The 22,341-nt window shown below is 39.1% G+C and overlaps 2 protein-coding genes across 4 annotated transcripts in view; both read left to right on the forward strand.

Moving 5' to 3' along the window:
• The first annotated feature begins 4,596 nt into the window (after nucleotides 1-4,596).
• Nucleotides 4,597-12,548, forward strand: LOC146551865 (protein tyrosine phosphatase type IVA 2-like). 3 transcript variants are annotated; one of them, XM_085257287.1, is made up of 8 exons: nucleotides 4,597-4,725; nucleotides 5,271-5,413; nucleotides 6,626-6,751; nucleotides 8,950-9,540; nucleotides 9,630-9,722; nucleotides 11,191-11,321; nucleotides 12,003-12,077; nucleotides 12,158-12,548. In XM_085257287.1, exons 4-8 carry the CDS (start codon nucleotides 9,445-9,447, stop codon nucleotides 12,267-12,269), a joined length of 507 nt encoding a protein of 168 aa, XP_085113413.1. In that variant the 5' UTR covers nucleotides 4,597-4,725; nucleotides 5,271-5,413; nucleotides 6,626-6,751; nucleotides 8,950-9,444; the 3' UTR covers nucleotides 12,270-12,548. The 3 variants fall into 3 exon arrangements, with proteins under 3 accessions (XP_085113413.1, XP_085113414.1, XP_085113415.1); XM_085257288.1 differs by having other exon boundaries at nucleotides 4,705-4,839; XM_085257289.1 differs by lacking the exon at nucleotides 4,597-4,725 and adding an exon at nucleotides 4,817-4,922.
• Nucleotides 12,549-16,857: 4,309 nt separating this feature from the next.
• Nucleotides 16,858-22,341, forward strand: part of LOC146551866 (apoptosis-stimulating of p53 protein 1-like) — a 61,173-nt gene continuing 55,689 nt past the window's right edge. Inside the window, exon 1 of the mRNA XM_085257911.1 lies at nucleotides 16,858-17,313. Coding sequence (XP_085114037.1) covers nucleotides 17,305-17,313 — 9 coding nt within the window. The 5' untranslated portion in view covers nucleotides 16,858-17,304. The remainder of the gene's footprint in view (nucleotides 17,314-22,341) is intronic.

Here is a 22,341-nt window from a genome sequence, read left to right on the forward strand (position 1 = left end):
TGCTTTTTGCCTGTCTCATCCTCCAGTGTGATTTTCCATAATAAGTGTTAACTTTCTGTTCGGTCTGTCTGTGAAGGTTCTCAGTCATCGAGGTCATTATAATCTTAGCTTGGGAAGATAAGCGTCTGGACTTCTTTAAGTTTCTTGAATTGGTGGAAAGACACTCCCATAGGGCTTAAATATGAGACTCTCCACCAAGCTTCTCGGATGAGAGGTGAAATGTCTTCAAGAAACTTAAAGAAGTCCAGATGCTTTTCTTTCCAAGCTCCTTAAATTTCTGGTGTGACACTGGCATTTGTAATTTCATTCCTATAGTACATTGCATTACATGCAAACTCAGTGTGCTTAATAATAAAAACATAAAAACAGTTTGCATTTTCTGCCTGCCTCTGTTATCAGAGTACAAGCAACAGGGAACCCATATTCACTGCAGGTTTTCTCCATGTTGAACAAACCAAACAAAGATTTGGACTAAGGGTAAAATAAATTTTCTCAGAACAGAACAAAAATCTGTTTTTCAGCCCTGAAATTTCCATGTGGATATCCTCTTTATTTAAGACATTGTGAGGGCTGGAAAAGGTACGCTTCTTGAAAAAGGTCCCAAATTTTAGTGCAACCCTGTGTAGGTACTGTATTTTGGAAAAATAGTATATTGTATTACTTATGCTGAGATTACCAGAGTGAAATCGATTCTGAGGGGATTGAGTCGAAACCTTTTTCCAATTTGACAGATTTTATATGAAATAACCTGCATACAAAACAAATAGCAGGACATTTAGGTTTGGGGAAAAAAATGTTGTTGTTTTTTTTAACAGAGGAAGTTAAAATACATGTTTTTCTCTAATAAGTTATTTTAAAGGTAAAAAAAAAAACTGTGTGCATGATCACATGTTTATTTATGGTTTTGTCTGAATACTGGTTTTCTGCAGGCCAGTTGATAGGTGGAAGGCTTCATGATAGCATAGGTGGCATAAAATCATATAAATTTGATGTTGTTGTTGTGAAATTAAAATAATGTGATGTTTCGATGCAAAGGGGGGGTGAGGTGGCACCAATGCTTCACAGCAAGGAGGTCCCAGGTTTGAATCCAGTCTGGGGGTTTTCAACTTGCAGTCCAGCTTCCTCCCATAGTCCAAAGGCCTGCTTTGGGTTAAGTTATTGGGCTATTCTGAACTGGTCATAGATGTGAATGCTTGTTTGTTTCTATGTGTTAGCCCAGTGTCAGATTGGTGATCTGTCCACGGTGTACCCTGCCTTTTGCCCCATGTCAGCTGAATGGATGGACGCTTTTGTAAGGTGTTACAGGTGCAGACATGCTAAGGCTGGGTAATTTTAGCCTATTGTCAGTGATTGTTATGCAACAATGATTTCATAATACAGATAAGAACCCCCAGAGACCTGAGACCTGCAAAATTTACCTGTTTGGCAAGTTTGGCTGCTCAACTCTGGATCATGTAGGAAGAATTCACAGTAAGATCATGGTAACACTCATGTAATGAACTGTATTCCAGTTAAATCCAGACGTGAATTTAAGTCCATACATACACAGTCTTAAACACTCAAGCCCTATCATTTGTCAAAGACCACATAGTACAAAATTATCTTAATAGAGCATTTTGGTCTGAGACTACTGGCTTATATCTAAAAGGCAGAGCCTTCAGACTTTCTAAGCTTATAATTAGGGCTGATCAGGTGAGTCTGAACCAACCCTGGGGGTTGGGGACTGGGGCTGCAGGATCGGCTTCCAATGATGCACTGAGCCTTTCTCTTCCTCTCTTTTCCTGATGTACTTATATGCTACTACTGCATGCCATCACTCTGTCGGTTGAGTTTTGTCCTCGTTGTGTTCATAGCCTACCTGCCATTAACTCTTTCCTTCTTTCTTTCTCCTGACCACCCAGTCAGTTGACGCAGATGGCTGCACCTCCCTGAGCATGGTTCTACTGAAGGTCATTTCTTCTTAGAAAGGTCTTCCTTCCCAGCATCGCCAAATGGGGACGTTTGATTGCTCTGTGATCTGGTTTTTAGCCTTACAATATAAAGTACCAATTTACCTGAACTAAGTTAAAATTTGTTATGTATTGTTTTGTATAAGACACAATGTTGAGGTAGAAAGGTGTCAGTTGTGAGGAAACACAGTGGAATGTGAATGGAAAAGTATGGATGGATGGAGGGAGAAGCATGCATGCATACAGTATCACTAACAGAAGAAAAGCAGGATTTGCTTCTGAACAAAAATCCACTTTTTACCTTCAGTTTTCTTGGCAAATGTGAGTCTGTTATCCAACAATAGTCCTAAGGACAAAAATCATCTGTTTCAGTTTTATAATCCCACTGTTAAGTCATCTGACTGTTAGGGCTAGATGCCCCGCAGATATGGAGAATGGTGATTTATGACAACTTTTCAGCATCTATTGGAGACCATAGACATACCCTAAGGAGTCAAAATCTATAGAAAGGGACATATGATGATGATGATGACGATGGTGAAGTACTTGCTCAGAGTGGTCATCTGATTGTTGAAATTCTCTCTGTATTATTGTAGCATCTTCCCCCACATTCCCACGCACACCCACTAAAAACAGACCTGCAATAGACACGTATTTATTATCAGTGAATAATAAGTCTGACCATATTGAGCCCACACACACTGATAACAACACAGCAGTAGAAATGATGACGCTGGCACAGTTTAACGTGGAGCTGGAGTCTGTTTACACACCGCGAAGAGCAAAGAGGCGGAGCTGTTACTGAGACAGTGAGCTCAGGCAGAGTGAAAAAAACAGCAGCTGTTCCTGTGATCACCATTAAAACCTTTACTGGGAAAAGGCTAGTGGAGTCCTTTGTCAAAGCACCTGATCAACAAACTGACACGACCAAAAGCAAACGCTGTAGCTGCTCCATCCACCGCTGCTCCGTTTGTTTTACACAGTCAAAATCTGCAGTAAGAGTCCAGAAGTTGTATTAAAATATGCAGATGAAATGTTATTCATACAGCGTGCTGAATGCTGACAATAGCCGTCCTGTTTTATATGCAGCAAACAGGGGTGAGTATAAAGGGGGGCATTGGGTGTCCTAGACCTTATTAATTTCAAGGCTTTTGTAAGATTTTTAACACTGTAAGTGAAATAATATCAAATATTGTGTTAATTAAAATCCATTAATATTTAAAAATATAGAAATAAGATTTTTTCCACAAGCCAATAAAAATATAAATGGGCTATTAAACTCTGGTCCACTGACCTGATGGTTGTTAGGTTGGACACTGAATTATTATTAATATCTACACTAACATAGCATCTGTTTTCAGCAGCACTTGCTTCCTATTAAAGTCAGAAAGCCTTCCAAGAAGACAGAGTAAAGGTGCATTTCTATGCCTTAGTTTAGTTTGCATATATATCTTATTTTATTTGTGACTTTTGACTGTGCTTGAGATTATTTATACATTTTACAATTTAAGAAAATGTTTTCTTTAAAAAAAAATCTAATTTATTATGACATGTACATACAATCAAAGGGGTTTAGTTGTTTTTTGTGTTTTTTTGACAGATGTTATATGTAGTTAAACGTGAAAACATTGCAATTTCTAAAATGGAAAACAACGAGCAGTTCATTTTGAAAGACCTGTGTTTTTTCTCCTTTGAATGTTTATGATTGCTCATTAATAAGACAAAAATATTTCTTGTTGGATTACTCAGTGAATTGATGGAATAATCTATCGATTCATCGTTCACTAAAATAATTGCTAGCTACATCCCTAGTCTTTCCCCTACAATATAAAGCGACTCGAGGTGACTGTTGATGGCCTATGTGACAAAATACACCAAAAAAACAAAACACCAAAACAAAAAACATTCACTTATCCTTTGGCTTTTAAAAGTTGACATACCTCAGCTGTTCAGGCTCAGGTTACTTTTTTGTATCAGTGGGTAGATTTAGTCTGTAATACATGATCATCCCTTTGTAGATGATAAGCATAGGAAAACATACTGAAGAAATAAATATTAAACAATCTACATTTGGTTATGTGGGATATTAAAGCTACAATTTGTTCATCTAAGCCATGAGCTAACTCCTATATATTTGTACTGTGTTGCTCTGCACAGGAGGAAACTTAAATTAAATATGCAAAAAGAGCAAGTCGTCAAATAAAATCAAACCAGTTAGCCATTATAATGGTCTGTAATTAATGGTCTGTAATGTAATTGAGTTTGTGTTTCTTATGGATAAATATCCAAAGGTAAAGGAGGACGAGAAAATGGAAACTTGTTTCTAACAATTAAATGAATTAATAAAAAAAATTGCAGAGAGAGGGAAGTTGAAATTTTGAGTTCTTTCAAATTGTTGACTTACTGACTATTTCTAAATTTCAAGATACATCAGATACAACACATTTTTTCCTAATTCACAAGGTGGTCAAATTGGAAATGAGAACATTTCTTCAAACACAACAGGTGCTGTTCAGTTTTGAGTAAGTGATTATCATTAAATTAAGCAAAACTCATATAAAACAACATAGTGTCATTGAGTTTGCGAATAATGGTCTTTCTTTTCATTTTTTTAAACCGGAACATGGGTCTTCAGCAGTTTTATTTTGGAAAGACGGTGACCGGTAGTCATCATGTCCTACGTTGCTAACTTGACGTTTTTTTGCAACATGTCTCCCTCGCAGGCTCTCGTCCATTATTAGAAGCTTCTGGATATTTTGTGAAACTGCTTCGTTTTGTAAGTGCTTTTGTTCACGCTGGGCGTTTCAAATCTACGCTATAGCCGTCGCTATTGTCCGGCTAATGTTTCGTTTGCTAGCAAGGTCACTGTACTCGCTGTTATTGAAAGCCGGTGAGCGTTTTAGCCTGCTTTTTATTCTGCTTGTTGACCTGGTTTCTAACTGACCTGTCTTGCGGAGCATTTAATGACAGAAGGTGCTGTTGTTTAGTCCAGTAAGACAGTTTGTAAATAATATGCTGACATTTTCTCTTAATCTGCGTGTGTCATAATCGCTCTATGTGTGCCTTAAAAAAACAAAAAAGCCAGCTGGCTTCTCGGTAATTTAACTGTAACTGCCGTGTAGATTAATTTTAAACATGGATGCTCTCGCACAGGTATTTAAGTGATTAGCCTAGTTAAGTGTCATGCTTCCCGGTTTATTTTTCGTTTTTTTTTTTAAAAGTCATATTGCGTTTGGTTATTGGAATATCAACATATAAGCTAAAACGCAGCAGCTGAAGTCATCGATAAATATCGACGTGTTTTCTTCTTATTCGCTGCAGGTTAGCACTAAGCTAACGGGCCGTTAGTCAGCCAGGACCCAGAAAAACAGCAGCAGCATCATCATCAATGGTGTGTCTACATCCCGGAGCCGTCACATTTTCCTGTGTCCGCTCAATGAACCATCTCCTCAGCTCTCATCACGGTGAGTATATCACCACGCCGCAGTTCGTGTTGGACTCGGGTAACCATATTTCCAGATAAATTACATCTGGGATAAGTTTAGGGCCGGCTAGAAACATTATGTGGGCAGCTTGGAGAAGGTAAGGACGGGAGATTAGCGCATCCAGCTGGTAACCTGTTTGTCTCTGTTCGTGTGCTGGTATCTCTGACATGAACGTCAGAATGATCTCTGACAGAGGTAAACAGAATAAACAACTTGGTTAGGCTAATATTAGATACACGTCTGTGTTTTAGGTTTGCGGTTTTACAGGCTGAATCATTTGTTCTCTGTAAGAGTAACACAGATGTACCATGAGATTTTGGGTCAGGTAGGAAGGTCAGACCAAGACAGCTACACCACTGAGTATTTCATATATCATTATTTGTCATCCCAAACTATTATCCAGATATCAGCTATCATGCACAGGTAGCTTTATTAGCTTTATTAGGTAGTCAATAAGCTTTATTTATGTCATTAAGATTGTTATGACTATGTTAAGACTACAGCTCTGTCTATAATCCTTCAGTATTCACAGTGGCAGTTCACCTATCAGTCTACTTGATCATATGAAGGATAAATATCCTGTATTTTCTTTCCCAGCCTTCTAAATAGAAAAGGAAGCTACATTTTTTTTCTGTACTTTTATGAGGTTGAAGGAAAACTCCCAAAAGTGCCTTAGTTCTAGACTTTTCTCTACAGGAGCACAACTAAATTCTCTAAGGTTTTCACACAAATGAATTGATATATTTTACTATATTTGGTAGTTAAATTCTCAGATATACTGGAATAGAGTTTGCAAAAAACATAACCAAGCTGAATAGGAGATGCTACGTGAACTCGGTGGGCTCGGGGTTTATCCATCTGCTTGTAAAACTTGTAAAACACAGCAAGAATATCTTGATGCACTAAGGAAATGCCAAACTGTAAAAACACTCAAGACCGAGATCGCAGATTTCACTCTAGTGTTTGCATGGTTGTGTGTTCTCTCTTTGTTTTTTTTCAGTTGCTCCTCTGTCTCGTATCTTTGCTGGGTTTTAGTAGGGATGAGTCTATGTATCACTTTATTCTTTTATGAGCCACGTGTTTTTTGTGTTCACTTTTATAAACCATTAAATGGTTACAGGAGGACAAAGGGTGAAAATGTTGTGCACTCTGGTCTCATGACTTCATCTCTTCTTCATGTCTCGCTCTCAGGCTGCACATGTATGGCGTTGGCGAGGCTTGGAGGGGAGTTTTGCCAAGCCCAGCACCTGCTGCTTATTGTGGACAAGTGAAAAGGAGACGTCAGCTAGGCACACTCACTGCCATTCACGCACACAGGTGAGTGATAAAGGCAGGCAGTGCCTTCATTTGAAACTTTGAGGATAAAGTCTAGTCCTTGATGTGTTATCTCTACAGCATCAAAAGCTTTACTTCTACTGCCTGGCACCCATGGCTCCATTTTTGTACTTTTGTTAATCGTACCATATTAAAGCTTAAAGTCTTCACTTCAGTCTTAGAGTTCACTGTGGTGAAGATCGTCATGCAAATTCTTTATAAAAATGACTACTAACCATGATTTAAGGAATGCTTATTTTTTAAAACCAGTAAGTTTCTCCTGAAGGTGAAAGGGAATCAGCTGCATGCACAGCATGAATTCATACGCAATCCCTTCCTGAACTCGATGTCCCAATTTTTTAAAAAAAAGCTGTTATGCAGCCAGAGCATGAAAAATAACTTGGTTCAATGTCAATAAAATACATAATTATCACACAGTAAAACAGTTCAGAAAGGTAAAAAAATGTCACTCAAAAAGGGGCTCAGTTAAACAGGATACAATGAATAACCTGTTTATGTTACAATAAGGAGCTTAACTATAAATGATGAGGTGGTAAAGATTTTCTGTATCCGTCTGTGTGGCAGTGGAGCTGAAACGACTTTGAGTGTTCAGCTGCATGTCCAGTAAAATGTGAACAGGACAGTCAAGCTAACTATCCACATCCGTTTACCACAGCCACAGTCCCATCAGCTGATGTAGGAATCCAATCAGTGCGTTGATTCAGATAACAGTCGCAAATTCCTTCAATGAGCGATACGGACGCGTTCCATCAGCTGGCAGTTCAGTATTTGCAGTAACATGGCTGGGATTGCACTGCAGAGATTACCATCTCTGTTTGTTTCCAAATGGGGCGATCGTGGCTCAAGAGTTGGGAATTTGCCTTGTAATCGGAAGGTTGCCGGTTCGAGCCCCGGCTTGGACAGTCTCGGTCGTTGTGTCCTTGGGCAAGACACTTCACCCGTTGCCTACTGGTGGTGGTCAGAGGGCCCGGTGGCGCCAGTGTCCGGCAGTCTGTCACTGCGCCCCAGGGTGGCTGTGGCTACAATGTAGCTTGCCATCACCAGTGTGTGAATGTGTGAGTGAATGGGTGGATGATAGGGGTGGGGGAAAAAATCGATACTGTGTAGTATCGTGATATTTTGTTTGCTAATAATGTATCGATACAGGGACAACAGAAATCGATATTTTGTTACAAAAAAAGTTTTTGTAGACTGGAACTCTGACTTCAGAGCATGTTGATCCTTTTTCTGAGCAAGAATCCTGACATTGCTTGACTGTCCAAATGTGTTTAACTTGTTTTTTGGCAGCAATAAACATGACAGTTTACTTATTTTAATTTAAGACATGTTTTATTTTAATTAAGTTTAAAACTTTTTATTTAATGTAAAATTATATTTTGTTTTAATTTACTTTCAAATTCTTCAGTTGCTGAATGGGCTGCATAGTTATCATAAATTGCATAGTTCAGAATAGCTATAATTGTACCAGATGGTTGCATTCAGTTAAGTTGGACTAGACTGTAATACAAACCGTTCAGTTTGTCAACAATAAAACTGAAATGAGAGAAAGACTGAGTGTGAGACTTTGATATTAGATAAAATGAATATTGATAAAGTTTGCCTTTATGTACAGAATCTGAATATCGCAAAATATTTTAAGAAATTGCAATAATATCGTATCGTGGGATGTATGGTGATTCCCACCTCTAGTGGATGACTGGGGTCCTTAGGGACTAGCAAAGCGCTATACAAATACAGGCCATTTACCATCTCTGTTTGTCTCAAAAGTCCTGATATCACAGAAAATTCACTAGTAGACACATAAAAACTTGAATTTATAGAGACTTTAAAAACCATTTCATCACAGTAAAGCAGAATATACTGTACAGAATATATATATATATATATATATTCTGCTTTACTGTGATGAATATATATATATATATATATATATATATATATATATATATATATATATATATATATATATATATATATGTATATATATGTGTGTGTGTATATATATGTGTGTGTGTGTGTATATATGTGTGTGTGTGTGTATATATGTATATATATATATATATAAAAACATCTTATTTAGATGAGAATTACATTTAAAGTTTACCAGTAAATAAAAAGTCACAGCAAAGCTTTTTTGTTTTAAAGTGACCTAAAATGGCCGACCCTTCCTGTCCTCATAGGTCCCTACTGCCATCCCGTTCAACCCTTATGAAGAAGAGCCACCCTGCAGTCTGTGAGCTGTCTCGGAGAGAGGGGCAAGCATTGGTTTCAGCCTGGGAGTTTCCTCTCTGCTCTTCTTCTTTCCAGCTTTTCCTCTCCTCCTCCTCTTCTTCTTCTGCTGTGATTTGTACAAGTCTTCTCTGAATGGGCTAATAGAGTTGAAAGAAAAAGAGTTTAACTCTTGCCAAGCCAATTTTACTTTTACTTTATTGCCAAGGCAATTTACTTTTCTATTTCTCGACCAAAATTTTGTATTTTCGTGAGATTGATTTAGTAACATTCACTAAAAAACACAATTGTTTTTCTTTAAGTGGGAAGATTTTGTTTGTTTGTTTGTTTGCATTTTGTTTTTAACACTCAGAAGGGTTTTTCCTCAGACTCTGTTACTCCACTCTTTGAAGCACAGTACTTTCCAGACTTTTATTCTTTATTAATAAGCTTCTCTGGGTATAAAAATGAACCGGCCGGCTCCAGTGGAGATCTCCTATGACTGTCTGAGATTCCTCATCACGCACAATCCCACCAATGCACAACTCGGACGGTTTATAGAGGTAACACGTGTTTAAGATCTCTGCACATTTTCTCCTTTGGAAGACACAGAAGCAGGGTGTTGTGTTAAAATGTGTGATTTGATGTGTAGGATCTGAAAGCATTCGGAGTAAATACCTTAGTGCGAGTGTGCGCTGCCACGTATGACAAGACACCGGTGGAACAAGAAGGCATCCAGGTTCTGGTAGGTGATGCGTAGCAAACAGTACTTAGGCGGCTGTAAATAATCACAAGAGCAGTTTGTGAAGAGAGAGTCACACGTTGAGTTTAATGCAGCTACTGTCATTAATGGATTACGCCAGCTTCCAGTACCAAAGTCTAAAAACACACAGAACCTAAATCAAACAATAGAGTGAACGTCAACCACAAAGGGAGGAGTAAGAACATGATCTGCAGGGTAGTTAAAGGATTAATGAGCTGAAAGAAGAAAATTAACCTTCAGGTGAATGAGTTATGCATTTCACTGTCCTGCTGTGATATTTTCCGTGAATCCATGAATCTGTTCTCCCTCTTATCTGGTTCAGGTCATAGTTGAGTTGGAGTCTATCCCAGCAGATTACGAGTTTTTCAGTCTATTTTTCTACAGCTTTTAATGGTTTTTTACATGTACTGGTGTGAAGAGAGTTATGGAAAGGTGTGGGTTTATATATATATTTTTTAATATTATAGACTTTGATTTTATTATAATGTCCCACTTCTCATCACTGCATCCTGATGTTTTCTGGTGAAATGTGGCTAGACCAGTACTGAAAGATATCCTAAAGAACCTGTTCTTTGACACCTAAGCAGCCAGAGCAGACGTACAAACTGCAGATTGTGCAAAGATGGATGTAGCCGTGCTCAACAGCTTTAAAAAATATTACAGTTTCCTAAGTTGGTATAATGTTCTGTTCAGTATGATGTAAAATGTGTGACCGAGGGCATAAACTCATCAGGAAGGTTTTTATTGAGGTGTCAGTGAGTTCAGTCTCTTTTTTTTTTTTTTTTTTTTTAATTCTCCAGCATCTACTGGCCCCTTCTGGCCATACAACAAAGAATGAAAGTGTTAGGCTCTTCTACCTTGGCTTCACTTTTCAGACCCTGTTTATGTTAGTTTACTTTAGTCTTACATCACAGCGTTTACAGCTTTAGCTGGTTTGCAAAGCTCATTCTTAGTTGGGTCTTTAAAGCACAAGAAAATCAATGTGTTATATCTCGCTTACAAGACCCAAGACATACCTGATGATTTCAGGTATATTTGTACAATGTTTGCAGTTCAGTTACCCAAATACTTAAAGTCTTGTGCTGAACACAGTTTCAGAATGTTTTTAAAAAACATAACTAATAGCATAACATTTTGGAATATCTGTAATAAATAATGATAAACAATTTAAATAGAATATTTAAACACAAATTATTTTTTAAAGAGAAAAATCATTTGTGTGTAAATGAATCCAATACAAAAAACCCCACTTGGTCATTTTAGTAGCTAAAGCAGCTTGGTTTTCAGACACAGCACATTATCCTCACATACACTATAGAACTATAATTATAGAAACGTCTCGTGCATTAAGGATGGTCACTAAAATAATTTAGAGGTATTTTAAAAACCTATGAACGCTGACTGGTCTGCAGTAAAACTGAGCTCAAGTTAATGCTTTACTCTTTTTCAGGATTGGCCATTTGATGATGGATCCGCCCCCCCAGACCAGGTGGTCGATGATTGGCTGAGCCTTCTGCAGACAAAGTTTCGAGACGAGCCTGGCTCCTGTGTGGCTGTGCACTGTGTAGCTGGATTGGGACGGTCAGTATGAAGCTGACACGTGATTTATTCTGATGTTTAGTACACAATAATTTTATATACAGCACAATGTGTTGTGCGTGTTTTCAGCTGCGTTTACTCTTCGGGTTTTGTTTGGTTAGTGTGTGTCTGCTTGATCTTTCCTACTTCTAAGCCTTAAACAGACAGCAGCCACTGTGCTCACACTTCAAGATAGTAGTTCCTATTTTGGTAATGAGCATAATATAAACAGTCAGTTTAACACACTTTAAGGATGACTGCAATAAAGTGACAGCTGACAAAAGCATTCATTTTGCTCTCGCTGTGGTAGTTTCAGTTATTTCCCACAAAAAACCTGCCAAGTAAGTCATACAGGTGTCAAATAAATCAGAGCTCTGGAAACCTTTACAACTGGCTGGCTTGTACTTGTGTGTAAGTTGGAGCCTAAATATATGGCAGTGTTTTTTAGCTGCAGGCTGCCCTTGGTGACTCAAAGCTCCAAATTGTCCGTCAGTAGTTGTCTTAGCTGCGAAGGCTACAAGTGTAGGCTCTTAAAAGTTACTGAGTTGAATTCTCTTGGAGGCAAATGATTAAACTAGGAAAATATCACCCCCAACAAATGCAACTGAGTCACCTGTTATAGTCTACCACCAGTCACATACAGGGGTTAAAGTTTAACTAAGGCTTCCTCTTGTTTGTCCTCAGAGCGCCCGTGTTGGTGGCTCTGGCTCTAATTGAATGTGGGATGGAATACGAGGATGCGGTGCACCTAATAAGACAGTAAGCTTTGATTCTGCTGCTCCTCCTTTTCTTGCATTGTATTTCGGAAACTGAGCCTAATGTCTCCTCCATTTTGCCAGGAAGCGCCGTGGAGCTTTAAATGCCAAGCAGCTGCATTACCTGGAGAACTACAAGCCTAAACTGTGTCTGCGCTCCAAAGATGCCAACGGGCAAAGCTGCTGTGTACAGTAGGACTCTTTGCAAAAAGAAAGTGGAGGTTTTAAAGTTTTTATTTCCGTTTCTTTGGTTTCAAACCTCCCCTGAACATGTAGCAAAAACCCACAAATACTTAAACAGAGATTTAAAAGCTTGTTTGTCTGTAATGTAAAAATAAAAAACCCCAATAAGATGTGATGAATAATGCAGCTGGCAGTGTGTTTGACAGTGTTCTATAGTCTGCAGCTTGATATTTGCTCTAAGCTAAATGCTGAATAAATAGAGGCTTGTTGGTTTATTGCACATCAATCCACACAGTGACTGAGAGTGATTTATTTATGAGTCTGTGCTCACTGATCAAATCAATGTCCTGCAACCAGAATGCCAGAAGAATTCAGTTTGAAAACACACAATATTTAAGATGAAAACATATGATGACATGTGTTCTCAGTGTGATGCAAATGTTAGATTATCTACTTTCCTTTTATGTCCCAAATCAGTCATAAGCTTCTGTAGAATAAACTTGTGTTGGCTATAAATATTTGGCGCTGACCTCCATGGAAGTGGACTAACATGTGGAAGAACAGTTGTTAACAAAGGAACATGTAAAGGCTTTGGTAGATTATCCTAGTAACTGACAAGCATTAAGAACATAATTAAAATCGTCCAAATATTCACATTTCTTCCACTGCATCATACACGTTTGTGGGCCAGTAAACAGTATGGGGTATTAATCTACCCGCTAACACTAAAGCGTGGATAATCTGCTCGATGAAAATCTGAGATCCACTCTCGGGTCCATTCAGACGCATTAATGTTCACTATTAGACGTTAGGGGATAAGTTAGCAACACAATCAGATGATTTTAGAGCCAAAGTTCTTCTCATCTCTCTGATCAACAGGATAATCTCCCAAATACTTTATGTGTTCCTGTTGCAACAACCATGTAACGGCACTGTGGAGCCACAGTGGCTGCCACTGCAACATTACTGGCCATAGTTCTCATCCATCTCTGGCTCCACTTAGCTCTTCGGTCAGTGTTTGTAAGATGTATCTGGTCTTTGTGCCATTATTTTCTTATAGATTTTATTTTATTTGTTCCTTCCTGTACCCTGTATCTGTTTGTATCTGTTATTTATTGTTTCTTTGTGAGATGTTTGTCTGATGGATGGGGGAAAAAAAATCTTAGTCTTGGAAAATTAAAGTGTTTAGTAATCTTAACTGTTGGTTTTTGTATGTTTTGATGCAAAATGAGGCAATTTTGGCAGTCCCAGTGTTATTGTGACTTAAGAAAATACATTTTTTAAATTGTCTTTGGTATCAATTGATAAATTTGACAAATATTTAGAGTGATAGCCACATAAAGGAAACTGTAATCAGACCAAATTATCCGGGGGGATGCTGTGGTCCTGATCATTTCAGCCACACGTATTTTTTTTGTTTGTTTTTGGCACAAATATATTTAAGTTTAATTAAATAAACCCTTGATCAAAATGATATGCAGAAAATCCCTGCATTGTACGGGTTTAAAAATTTCAGACGTATTAATAATTTATCCTCACAAAGCTCTGGCCATCTTCCGCATCAGCTCAGCGGTTGGACTGTTACCCATGCCTGATTTCTGTGAACTCGCCATTGCACAAAGCGAGCCGGCCTTCGGCTGTGGTGGTGCTTGTCTGAGTGGAATCGCAGCATCACGTGGACCCTGTGGATGGCTGAAGGTTGATTGGTTTTATTGACTGACCTACAAAAAGAAAAACATGCACAGGAACTGACCTTGAACTGACGAGCTGCAGCTGATTGATAATAATCCACCAACCGTGAGGGCCGATTTATTAGGTACAGTTTACTAGTGACTACTGGGACTTTGACCTTCAGGACTGCCTCAATTCTTCATGCTCCAAATATGCTCTGTGGGACTGAGATTTGGTGACAGTGGGAGCCATTAGAGTACAGTCTTAAGAACTGTACTCTAATGGCTCTGTACTCAGTTGGTATGAACACTCTCAAGTGTGCTCATAAAGTGGGACGTGGGAGGGATCCATGCTTTCATGTTGTTTGTCTTAAACAACATGAAAGCATGGATCCTACAATTTGAACACTGGAGCTGTGGTGGTTCTCGTGTGCCTGGAGCGCTGGGACCCTCTGCTCGCACCGGGGTGGGCGGCCTTTACCAGGGTTGACTGCCTGTCTCCTCTGGGACTACCACTCCTTGGTGTGGGCGCCCCATCTGGGACCTCCCTCCTCCTGATGGGATGAGCGCGCAGAGACGTGTGGCCTTGCGTCTTTAGTACTCTTGGGGGCTGCGGATGGCCCAGTTCTCCCAGACCCATCTCTTCCTGCCTCTGGCTCCTGGGGGACGCTATTACAGCTTCCCACCTTCATTCCCAAGTATGTTTCATAACAAATACACACTCACACTCTGTCTCTTTCTGTCTCTCACACACACGCACACACTCTGCCTGTCCTAGCTTAGACATTGTCATACTGTGTACCACATATGTGGTACAAGAGGAGCCTATAGAGAATTTATAGAGCTAATCTTGGAAAAGCAAAATATGTTTGGCTCAGATCATAATTCTGATTGCAAAAGCTGCCAGACAGGATTTAAAAAACATAAATAAATAAAAATAATTAAGTAATTTTCACTGAGATTTAAAAGAAAAACCACAAGCTGCACTTTGTAAACCTTCAAATGCATTTAAAGCTTTGAACATGAAGGTAATTTCTGTTTACAAGTGATTGACCACATCACAGTAATAACAGGTTTTAGTTGATAAAGGCCTACAGCGTGTCAGAGGAAGCATTTCAATGAACTTAGGGCAGTAATTTAGTCGTTTATGACTTTAAAATGAGCATCATGGCTCATTGAGGACATAAATACATACACGGGCAGACAAATCGTCCTTGGCAGCAGAGGACAGCTCTGTGATAATCTGCTGAATTTATGGCAGCTGAGCATCTCTAAGCTCAGTGTAAGCTATATAAACTCTGTGTGCGAGTCCACGGCGTCCTATGTCGTCGTTTTTCCTTCTTCCCGTTTAATTTTGAAAGGGGATGGGAAATTTAAGACGGATCTTGGATTGAAAAAAAATATCTTGCCCAACAATTCTGCTGTTATAAAAAATTACAATTTTGCAAAACTGTAAAGTTTATTCAATATTTTAATTGATGCTGTAAAACTGTTTACCTAAATATTTTTATTTTTTTTTGGTTAGGTCTGCAGAATGAGCTTAAAGAATCTCAGCTTTCAGACTTAGCAATTGAGACTCTTTATTCTGTATCCATGTACTCTCTTTCAAAGGACCAGGAAAACTGACTCCCGAGGTGTATAATGGACATGTTATTTCTTACATTAATTAATTAAACAGTCTGGCTTCTCTTCCAAGCGGGGCATCTGGTATTTTGATGTTGAACCGACACCAAAGTGTGATCAAAGGAGAAATGTGAAACCAGCCATCGTTGGGCTGCAGCAACAAGAGCCACCAAGTCAGCGGTTTGACTAAAAGTGGCTACATGTGCACAGAAGATGGCTCTAGTGGATGATCGCAGGATCCTTTCCATGACTGAAAAATCAATAAATAACCCTTTTCAGAGCAACCAAGCTAGAACACTCTTCAGGTGGCAGGCATATCTTGATGCACACCTACTGTGAAGATGAAAGAAAACACAAGCGATTCATCAGCCGCAAGAGCAGAAAAAGAAATGGAGCCAGAAGTTCTTTTAATGGTTGAAAATCAGATTAAGATGAAATCAGAGAGAAGAAATTAAATAAAAGGCCAAAAGATCTGAAGCCTACATCACTTTCTGTCAGACAGGCATGGTTTCTGGGTCTACATGTCAACTGAATCCTGATTGGTTCATTTTAAATCCAGGTTTCTGCCATATTTCTGCTCTCAGCTAGAAAACTACGCTATATGCCATAGTACATATATCTGCAAATTTACTCGTATAGTTCCATCTCAGACTCAACTTTGAAGTGTTGAGCCCATCACACATTTTATAGCGTAAACATGAAGAAGTAAATAATTTTGTTTTGACTAATAAAGCAGAGACATTGTAAGAAAGAGATAAACCTTTTAAAGGCTTATTTTATGGCAGAAACCTAGAATACCTAAGCTTAAAACAAAAAATTAAATTTGACTGGTGGTTCTTTACATGCAGTTTTAATGTTCTGGTGATCACTAAAATTAAAGTTAGAAAATACTTTACAATACCTTCCCAAACAAGCGTTTCTTATAATGATGACACTGGCTTTGAGAAGTATTTTTACTTCAGTTCAAGTTAAAGCTCAGCTAAACCAGCTATAACAGTATTTTACGGTTTAATGTGAGTACTTTTAAGTACCACAGTGCTTCATTCAGCACTGTACGTTCAGTGGAAATACAGGCACTGAAAAGTCCGAGTCACCGTGAATATACCTCCACATATTCTGCATAGTTAGGCGAGTTTGCAGGAACAAGGCAGAAGGCACTCTGTAGTGTGAAACTTTTTTTGTTGCTCATGAGGCCGACAGAGGGCGCTCGCACTCAGAAATCAGATGAATTAACGCAAAATGATATGAAGCTTTACTTTAACGATTGTTCAGCCACCGATTTTTACTACAGGACTACTAGAAGAGGAGGAAGAGGAGGAGGAGAGCAGGGGTCAGATGGGAGGGATGATCAGGACGGCGACCCAGTTCACCCCGCAAACCAAACCGGACGACCGCCCACAGCTGATCAAAGGATGCAATTAGTGAGATTTTAAGGGTGATTCAAGTTTATAAAAACATCCAGCTGCATTTCCCCCTGGAGAGAGAGAGAGAGAGAGAGAGAGAGAGGGAGGAAGGAAGGAAGGAAGAGGGAGGGACTGAGGAGTAGAGAGGAGCTGGAGTTTTAGGTTTCCCAAGCATCTGGATGTCTGGCAGGGAGAGACGAAAAAAGGAAAAGGGCTCGGATTTATGGAAAACTGTCCCGAAGCAAAGGTAAAAGGCAGAAAAAGCACGCGCAGAGGGGAGAGAAGAGGAAAATAAGGAGGAGAAAGTTGTTTTTCCAGCGGGACGGGTGCAGCATCGCAGCGAGCAGCAGGAATGTTACCGGTGAGTTTTCATTCATGAAAGGTTCCAGGAGTTTATGGATATGCAACTTCTGAACTGAAGAGTCGAGCTGAGGCAGCAGCCTGGAGCCTACAGCTTCAAACACACGTCAGACCCTTAGAAATAAGCTCATTTCACTCCTGCAATCTATGTCTGGATGAGGGTATAGTTTGTTTCAGTTCATTTATTAATTAAACATTTTTTAAACGTACTGTGTGCATTAATTTAAATGTGCCAAACCTCAATATAAATGCATGCTGAGCTTTCACTTGCTTGTGCAAGTGCAACTACTGATAGGCAGGATAAGGATAAGATAAGATAGGCTGGGATTGAATTTATTTATTCTAAAAGTTTGGAATTTCCTGTAACACAGCTGCCAAAATATTAAATACCGGTACTACTTCTAACAAAATAGTTGAAATAAGGCAGTAATAGGTCATTAAGGTATTGATACCTAATAGAAAAAAAGAAATCAGATTCAGTGGGTTAAAGGCTAAAAAAATAAAAAATAAAAAATAATAAAAATATATAAATAAATATATATAATATATAATAAATATATAAAGCTATGTAAAAAGTTTTATTTCAATGCAACAAAGTGGCTCAATAGTTGGACTCAATAAAACTGTAGTTTTCTAATACATGAGAAGCTCAGCATGTAAAGTGCTGTGACAGTCCAATTTTTACCCTTGTTTTCCACTTAACTGTTTAATTTTCAAGAGCGGCACGAACTTGGAAACCAACGCACAGTTTAGGAAACGCTTTGAGCACTTCCCATGTCATCTCCAGGAATGTTAGCGGTGAATTTTCATTCAGAGACAAGGAAACAAAGAAATAACTAAACTGCTCAGCACTTCTCACATTCCTTCAACTTTAGTGAGTGCACGTCACACAACAGCCAATCATCAGCCAGAACCAACAAGACAGCTGATTATGTGACTGTATCCTGATATTTTTCACCATGTTTTTTTCCTAATATTTAAACATTCGTTTGGAATTGTGGGAAACATTTTTACACCAGACTTCATTTAGTCTGTTTGAGCCAGATGACTGCAAAGTGACTCAGTGCAATACTTCATGTAATTTTAGATTTTCTTCCCATCTCTGAGGGGGTCTAAGGGCACATCTTTCACCATCTTACAGTGCTGTGATTGCAGCCATTTCCCAACTCTGTGAATGGAACTCACGGCCATTTATTAATGGTCACGACAGGATTAACAAATATGAAACTGAGATCGTGGTGCAACTGTACTGTTGCAACATCAGATGATGTTGAGGAAGTCATTGAAGACGTTTTTGACACTAAAAACTTTCCAACCAGATGAACAGAATCAAGTTTCTGTGACTTGGAGGAAAAATGGACATGACGACAAAATAAACTGTGGTTCACTGGTTTTGTGCTGAGATTTTCCACAGTTGTCCCAAATTACCTCCTATCAGTGTCTTCCTATTGGTGTCTAAGCAAAAGTCTTTTAACCATTTATAAAGCATTAACTACATCTCATTAACCCTTTATGAACAGCCTTATCATAATGTGGGTTATGCAGCAGACGCTGGAGGTTCTCTGTATGTACACACAGGAAATATCTGCAGTCGAGCGCAGAGTGCCTGAAGTGTTTTTGTACTGCCAGGTCCATTTGTGCTGGTTTTTGGTTAGGTGCCTGAAGCGGGGTCTGTGTTTAGCACCAGCTTGACACATTTTCACATTTTGTTCTAGAACATATAATCCCTGAAAAAATAAAAAAGTGCATTTTGGAACGGGTAGGTGCTTTACAGAGGGCGTGTGCTAACGAGGGGCATAATATTAGAGTCTTCTCATCATCCTGCTCTTTTCTGGTCCACTGATAGCGTTGCACTTCTTGCATTTGCATTTATATTTGCACTTCAAACATCACGACAGTGGCACAAGCCGTTAGCCAATGAGATCCACCCTTTGCTTTTGGTATCAGCTTTCAAAACACCAAGATAGTGATGGCGAAAACAGCCATCTTGAGGCTTGAAAATGAGACTTCACAAACTTAATGGGTGATGTGACAGTAGCCACCTCCATTCACTGTCTATAAAAAGCATCATCTGCTTCATCTACTTTGCTGAAGGTCCCGACCAATGTTATGTTTCCATTCACACAGTAGAGTTAATGTATATATATGTTTGCGTTCGTGCTTGTGTTGATCTGCATCTTTTAGAGAAAAAGTCTCAAATTACCAACCCTGAAATCGGTGGACATTAGTATTCCTGTTTCCCTTCCGTCCTTCCTCCCTCTATTCCCGTTTCTCTTTATCTCTCTCTCTCCCACATGACACATGGCAGAAAACACTACACCTCTTTGTGGCTGCTGTCAGCTCCAGACAATACTCTGAAGATATACAGAAGTGTTTACTCTATAGAGCGAGGCAGAGAAAGAGAGGCATAGAAGCCTGCTACTTTGACTTTTGACCTCACCCTGAATTTCCAGTCCTCCACCTCGGTTCAGGCGCTTTCTCTAACCTTTGATCCAAAGTACACCATCTCCTAGCTTGTTCTGGAAACCAGCCACTGTTCACTGTATTGTTTTGACAATTAAAGCTCTTTTGCCCTCGTGTCTCCAAACAGGGGCAGCTCACAAGACTGACACAACAAATTCAAAACAGAGCATGATATCATCTGGCAACTTCTTCTGAAATGTTGAGCAGCCGGCACATATTTTCCTGGGTACAGAGCCGGCAGCACTGCCGTCAGTATCTTCTTTTTCCACGAATAGCGAAGCTACAGAAATATTACAAACGCCGTACAATCTCTCATTTACTTTATTTTATGAAAAATTTTGCATCTTCCTCAGAATTTTTATTCAAAGCTTTAGCACAGAAAACCTATACTCTTACCTTAAAAGACTCATTTACAGCGCCATATTTTTGCTCAAATGCTGCTACTAGAGTAGCTTTGCATGATTCAGACTCATATATTGACATAGTAACCATTGGCGCTTTTGTTTACCTTATAATATGAAATTGAAAGGACAGAGTATAAGAAAAAGCTCAATAGCTTCCCCTTAAAAACATGTCTTTACTTAAAATGTAATGGTAAATACAGAGGGGGCGTGCCATGTTGTAGGCGTGCCATGTTGGTGACAGAAGTTACATGTAAACGTCACGGAGCAGAGTCATTTCTATTGGTTTAGGACGTTTATGTTAGAATTTAACTCTAAGTGCTGCTGGATCTAAGTTAAGTGTCAGAGACACACCTGAAATGCTCTAGGCTCTAAATATTATTTTATCTTTATTCGTGTATTTTTACCAGTAGCAAATTTAGCATTGTCCGTCGCTAATGTCTGTAATACATCACGTCTGGATTGGAAAAAACAACATTTTAAGCTTGGTGAAAATATTTGTAAATGGATCAAGTGGCTTTTTGCTTTGGAGTATTTATTTATTTTAGTCAAATAACTGTGGTATTTTGTGAAAAGTTGTTATGCATAGACTTTGTAGAAAAAGAAAGACTAAAGAAAGTCCATGAAAATAAATGATTTATTAATACAGCAGCAGTGTATTGCCCCCCAAGTGTGAGAATTGTTTTGCTTCTCATTGAGCTGGTAGCTCATGTTTTACTCAATGCACACAGTCCCTATAGAGACGGTACTGACTGTTCTGTGGGTGTGTGGGTGAGGGGGTGTGGATAGTGAGAGTAGGGTGGCTGAAACACAAATCACCTTCAGCTGTCACTGTGGCCTACTCCCCCCCCCCCCCCCCCCCCCCCCACACACACACACACACACACACACACACACACACACACACAGAGGCCAAGATCTGGCAGTAGGGAGGCTGGTGTGACTCTGGGATTGTTTTTTGTTTTTTAATTTTTTGTTTTGTTATTTGTTGTTTATGCTCCTTGCTTTTTTTTTATTCAGAAGCTTTATTCATTTAAGCGCAACACACCTTTAATAACCAGAGGAAACATTTTTGGATGCAATGAAACCAAGCAGCAACCTCCAGAGCTAAAGAACAGTCTGAGTTAAAATGCCAAAACATGCAGTTCCTGTAGTGGCCACTTGAGGCTGGCTCCAGAGTGAGTCCCCCACCCGAATTTACATATTTAACCCATATCAAGCACATTTACAGGTGGTACCACAAATGGTTTTGGCCTTTACAGACAGGTTAATCCTATCCATAAAGGCACCTTCTTAATATCACTCCTTCACCTAGATAATTGCCTTAGAGGCGTGGCCACATTCATTGACAGGCAGCTGGAGCCGATTAGCAATTTCTTGTTTTCATCTTCACTACTTTGAATCCTAAAACTGGACTTTCTCACTATATTTATGGTGTTAGTGTCTTTAAAATCATTTTTGAATTGAATTATCTGTGTGCTTCAGTTTTAGTGAGTGAAATCCTAGCATTGTATTAATCCTCTACCTAAGTTACCCAGACAGTTTATGAATGCTTGCGTTAGTCGATAAATTAACACTCCAGCCATTCGTCCATATCAGGTAACTTCTGGCTAAAAAGAACAAAGGAAACCCACCACGATGCTCCATGGAGCTTCTTTTATCTGGTCTGTGGTTAAAATCTCCAACTTTACAACAAAAGTGTTTTATCTGCAGAGGTTATAGCCTCTGCAGATAGTTTCCTACCTGTCTAAAAAGTCTACAGGTGGCTGAAGGACACCATAAACTGTATGATAGACAGACATCACACCATCACTTCACTGTGTATTGATGTTGTGGTTCTAAGAGTTGAGAGATTTGAGTGTGCAGTGTTCTCAGCTTTTCAAATTGTGACTTTGTTATCAAAGTCACTATGTATCCAAACAGAAATCACTTTTTTAAGCAGAAGAGTCGCCCCCTGTTGGCCTTTAAAGAGAATACAGACGTGGAAGCTACTTCCATCTTTACATCATCTGTTTACATGGTTTCATTCACCTGGATATTGGATTTAAGGGCGTGGTGTCCTGACACAGGCAGCTGTAGCTAATTGCTGTCTGTTAGATTTCACGTTGCTAATGGAAGCCACTGAACTAGATCTCTACGTCTGTTTTGTGCTCTGGGTACCTTTT

The sequence above is a fragment of the Mchenga conophoros genome, linkage group LG19, assembly GCF_057382185.1.
Source record: "Mchenga conophoros isolate Kocher_MC1m ecotype Shallow Benthic linkage group LG19, M_conophoros_male_GT1.1, whole genome shotgun sequence".
Lineage (NCBI taxonomy): Eukaryota > Metazoa > Chordata > Actinopteri > Cichliformes > Cichlidae > Mchenga > Mchenga conophoros.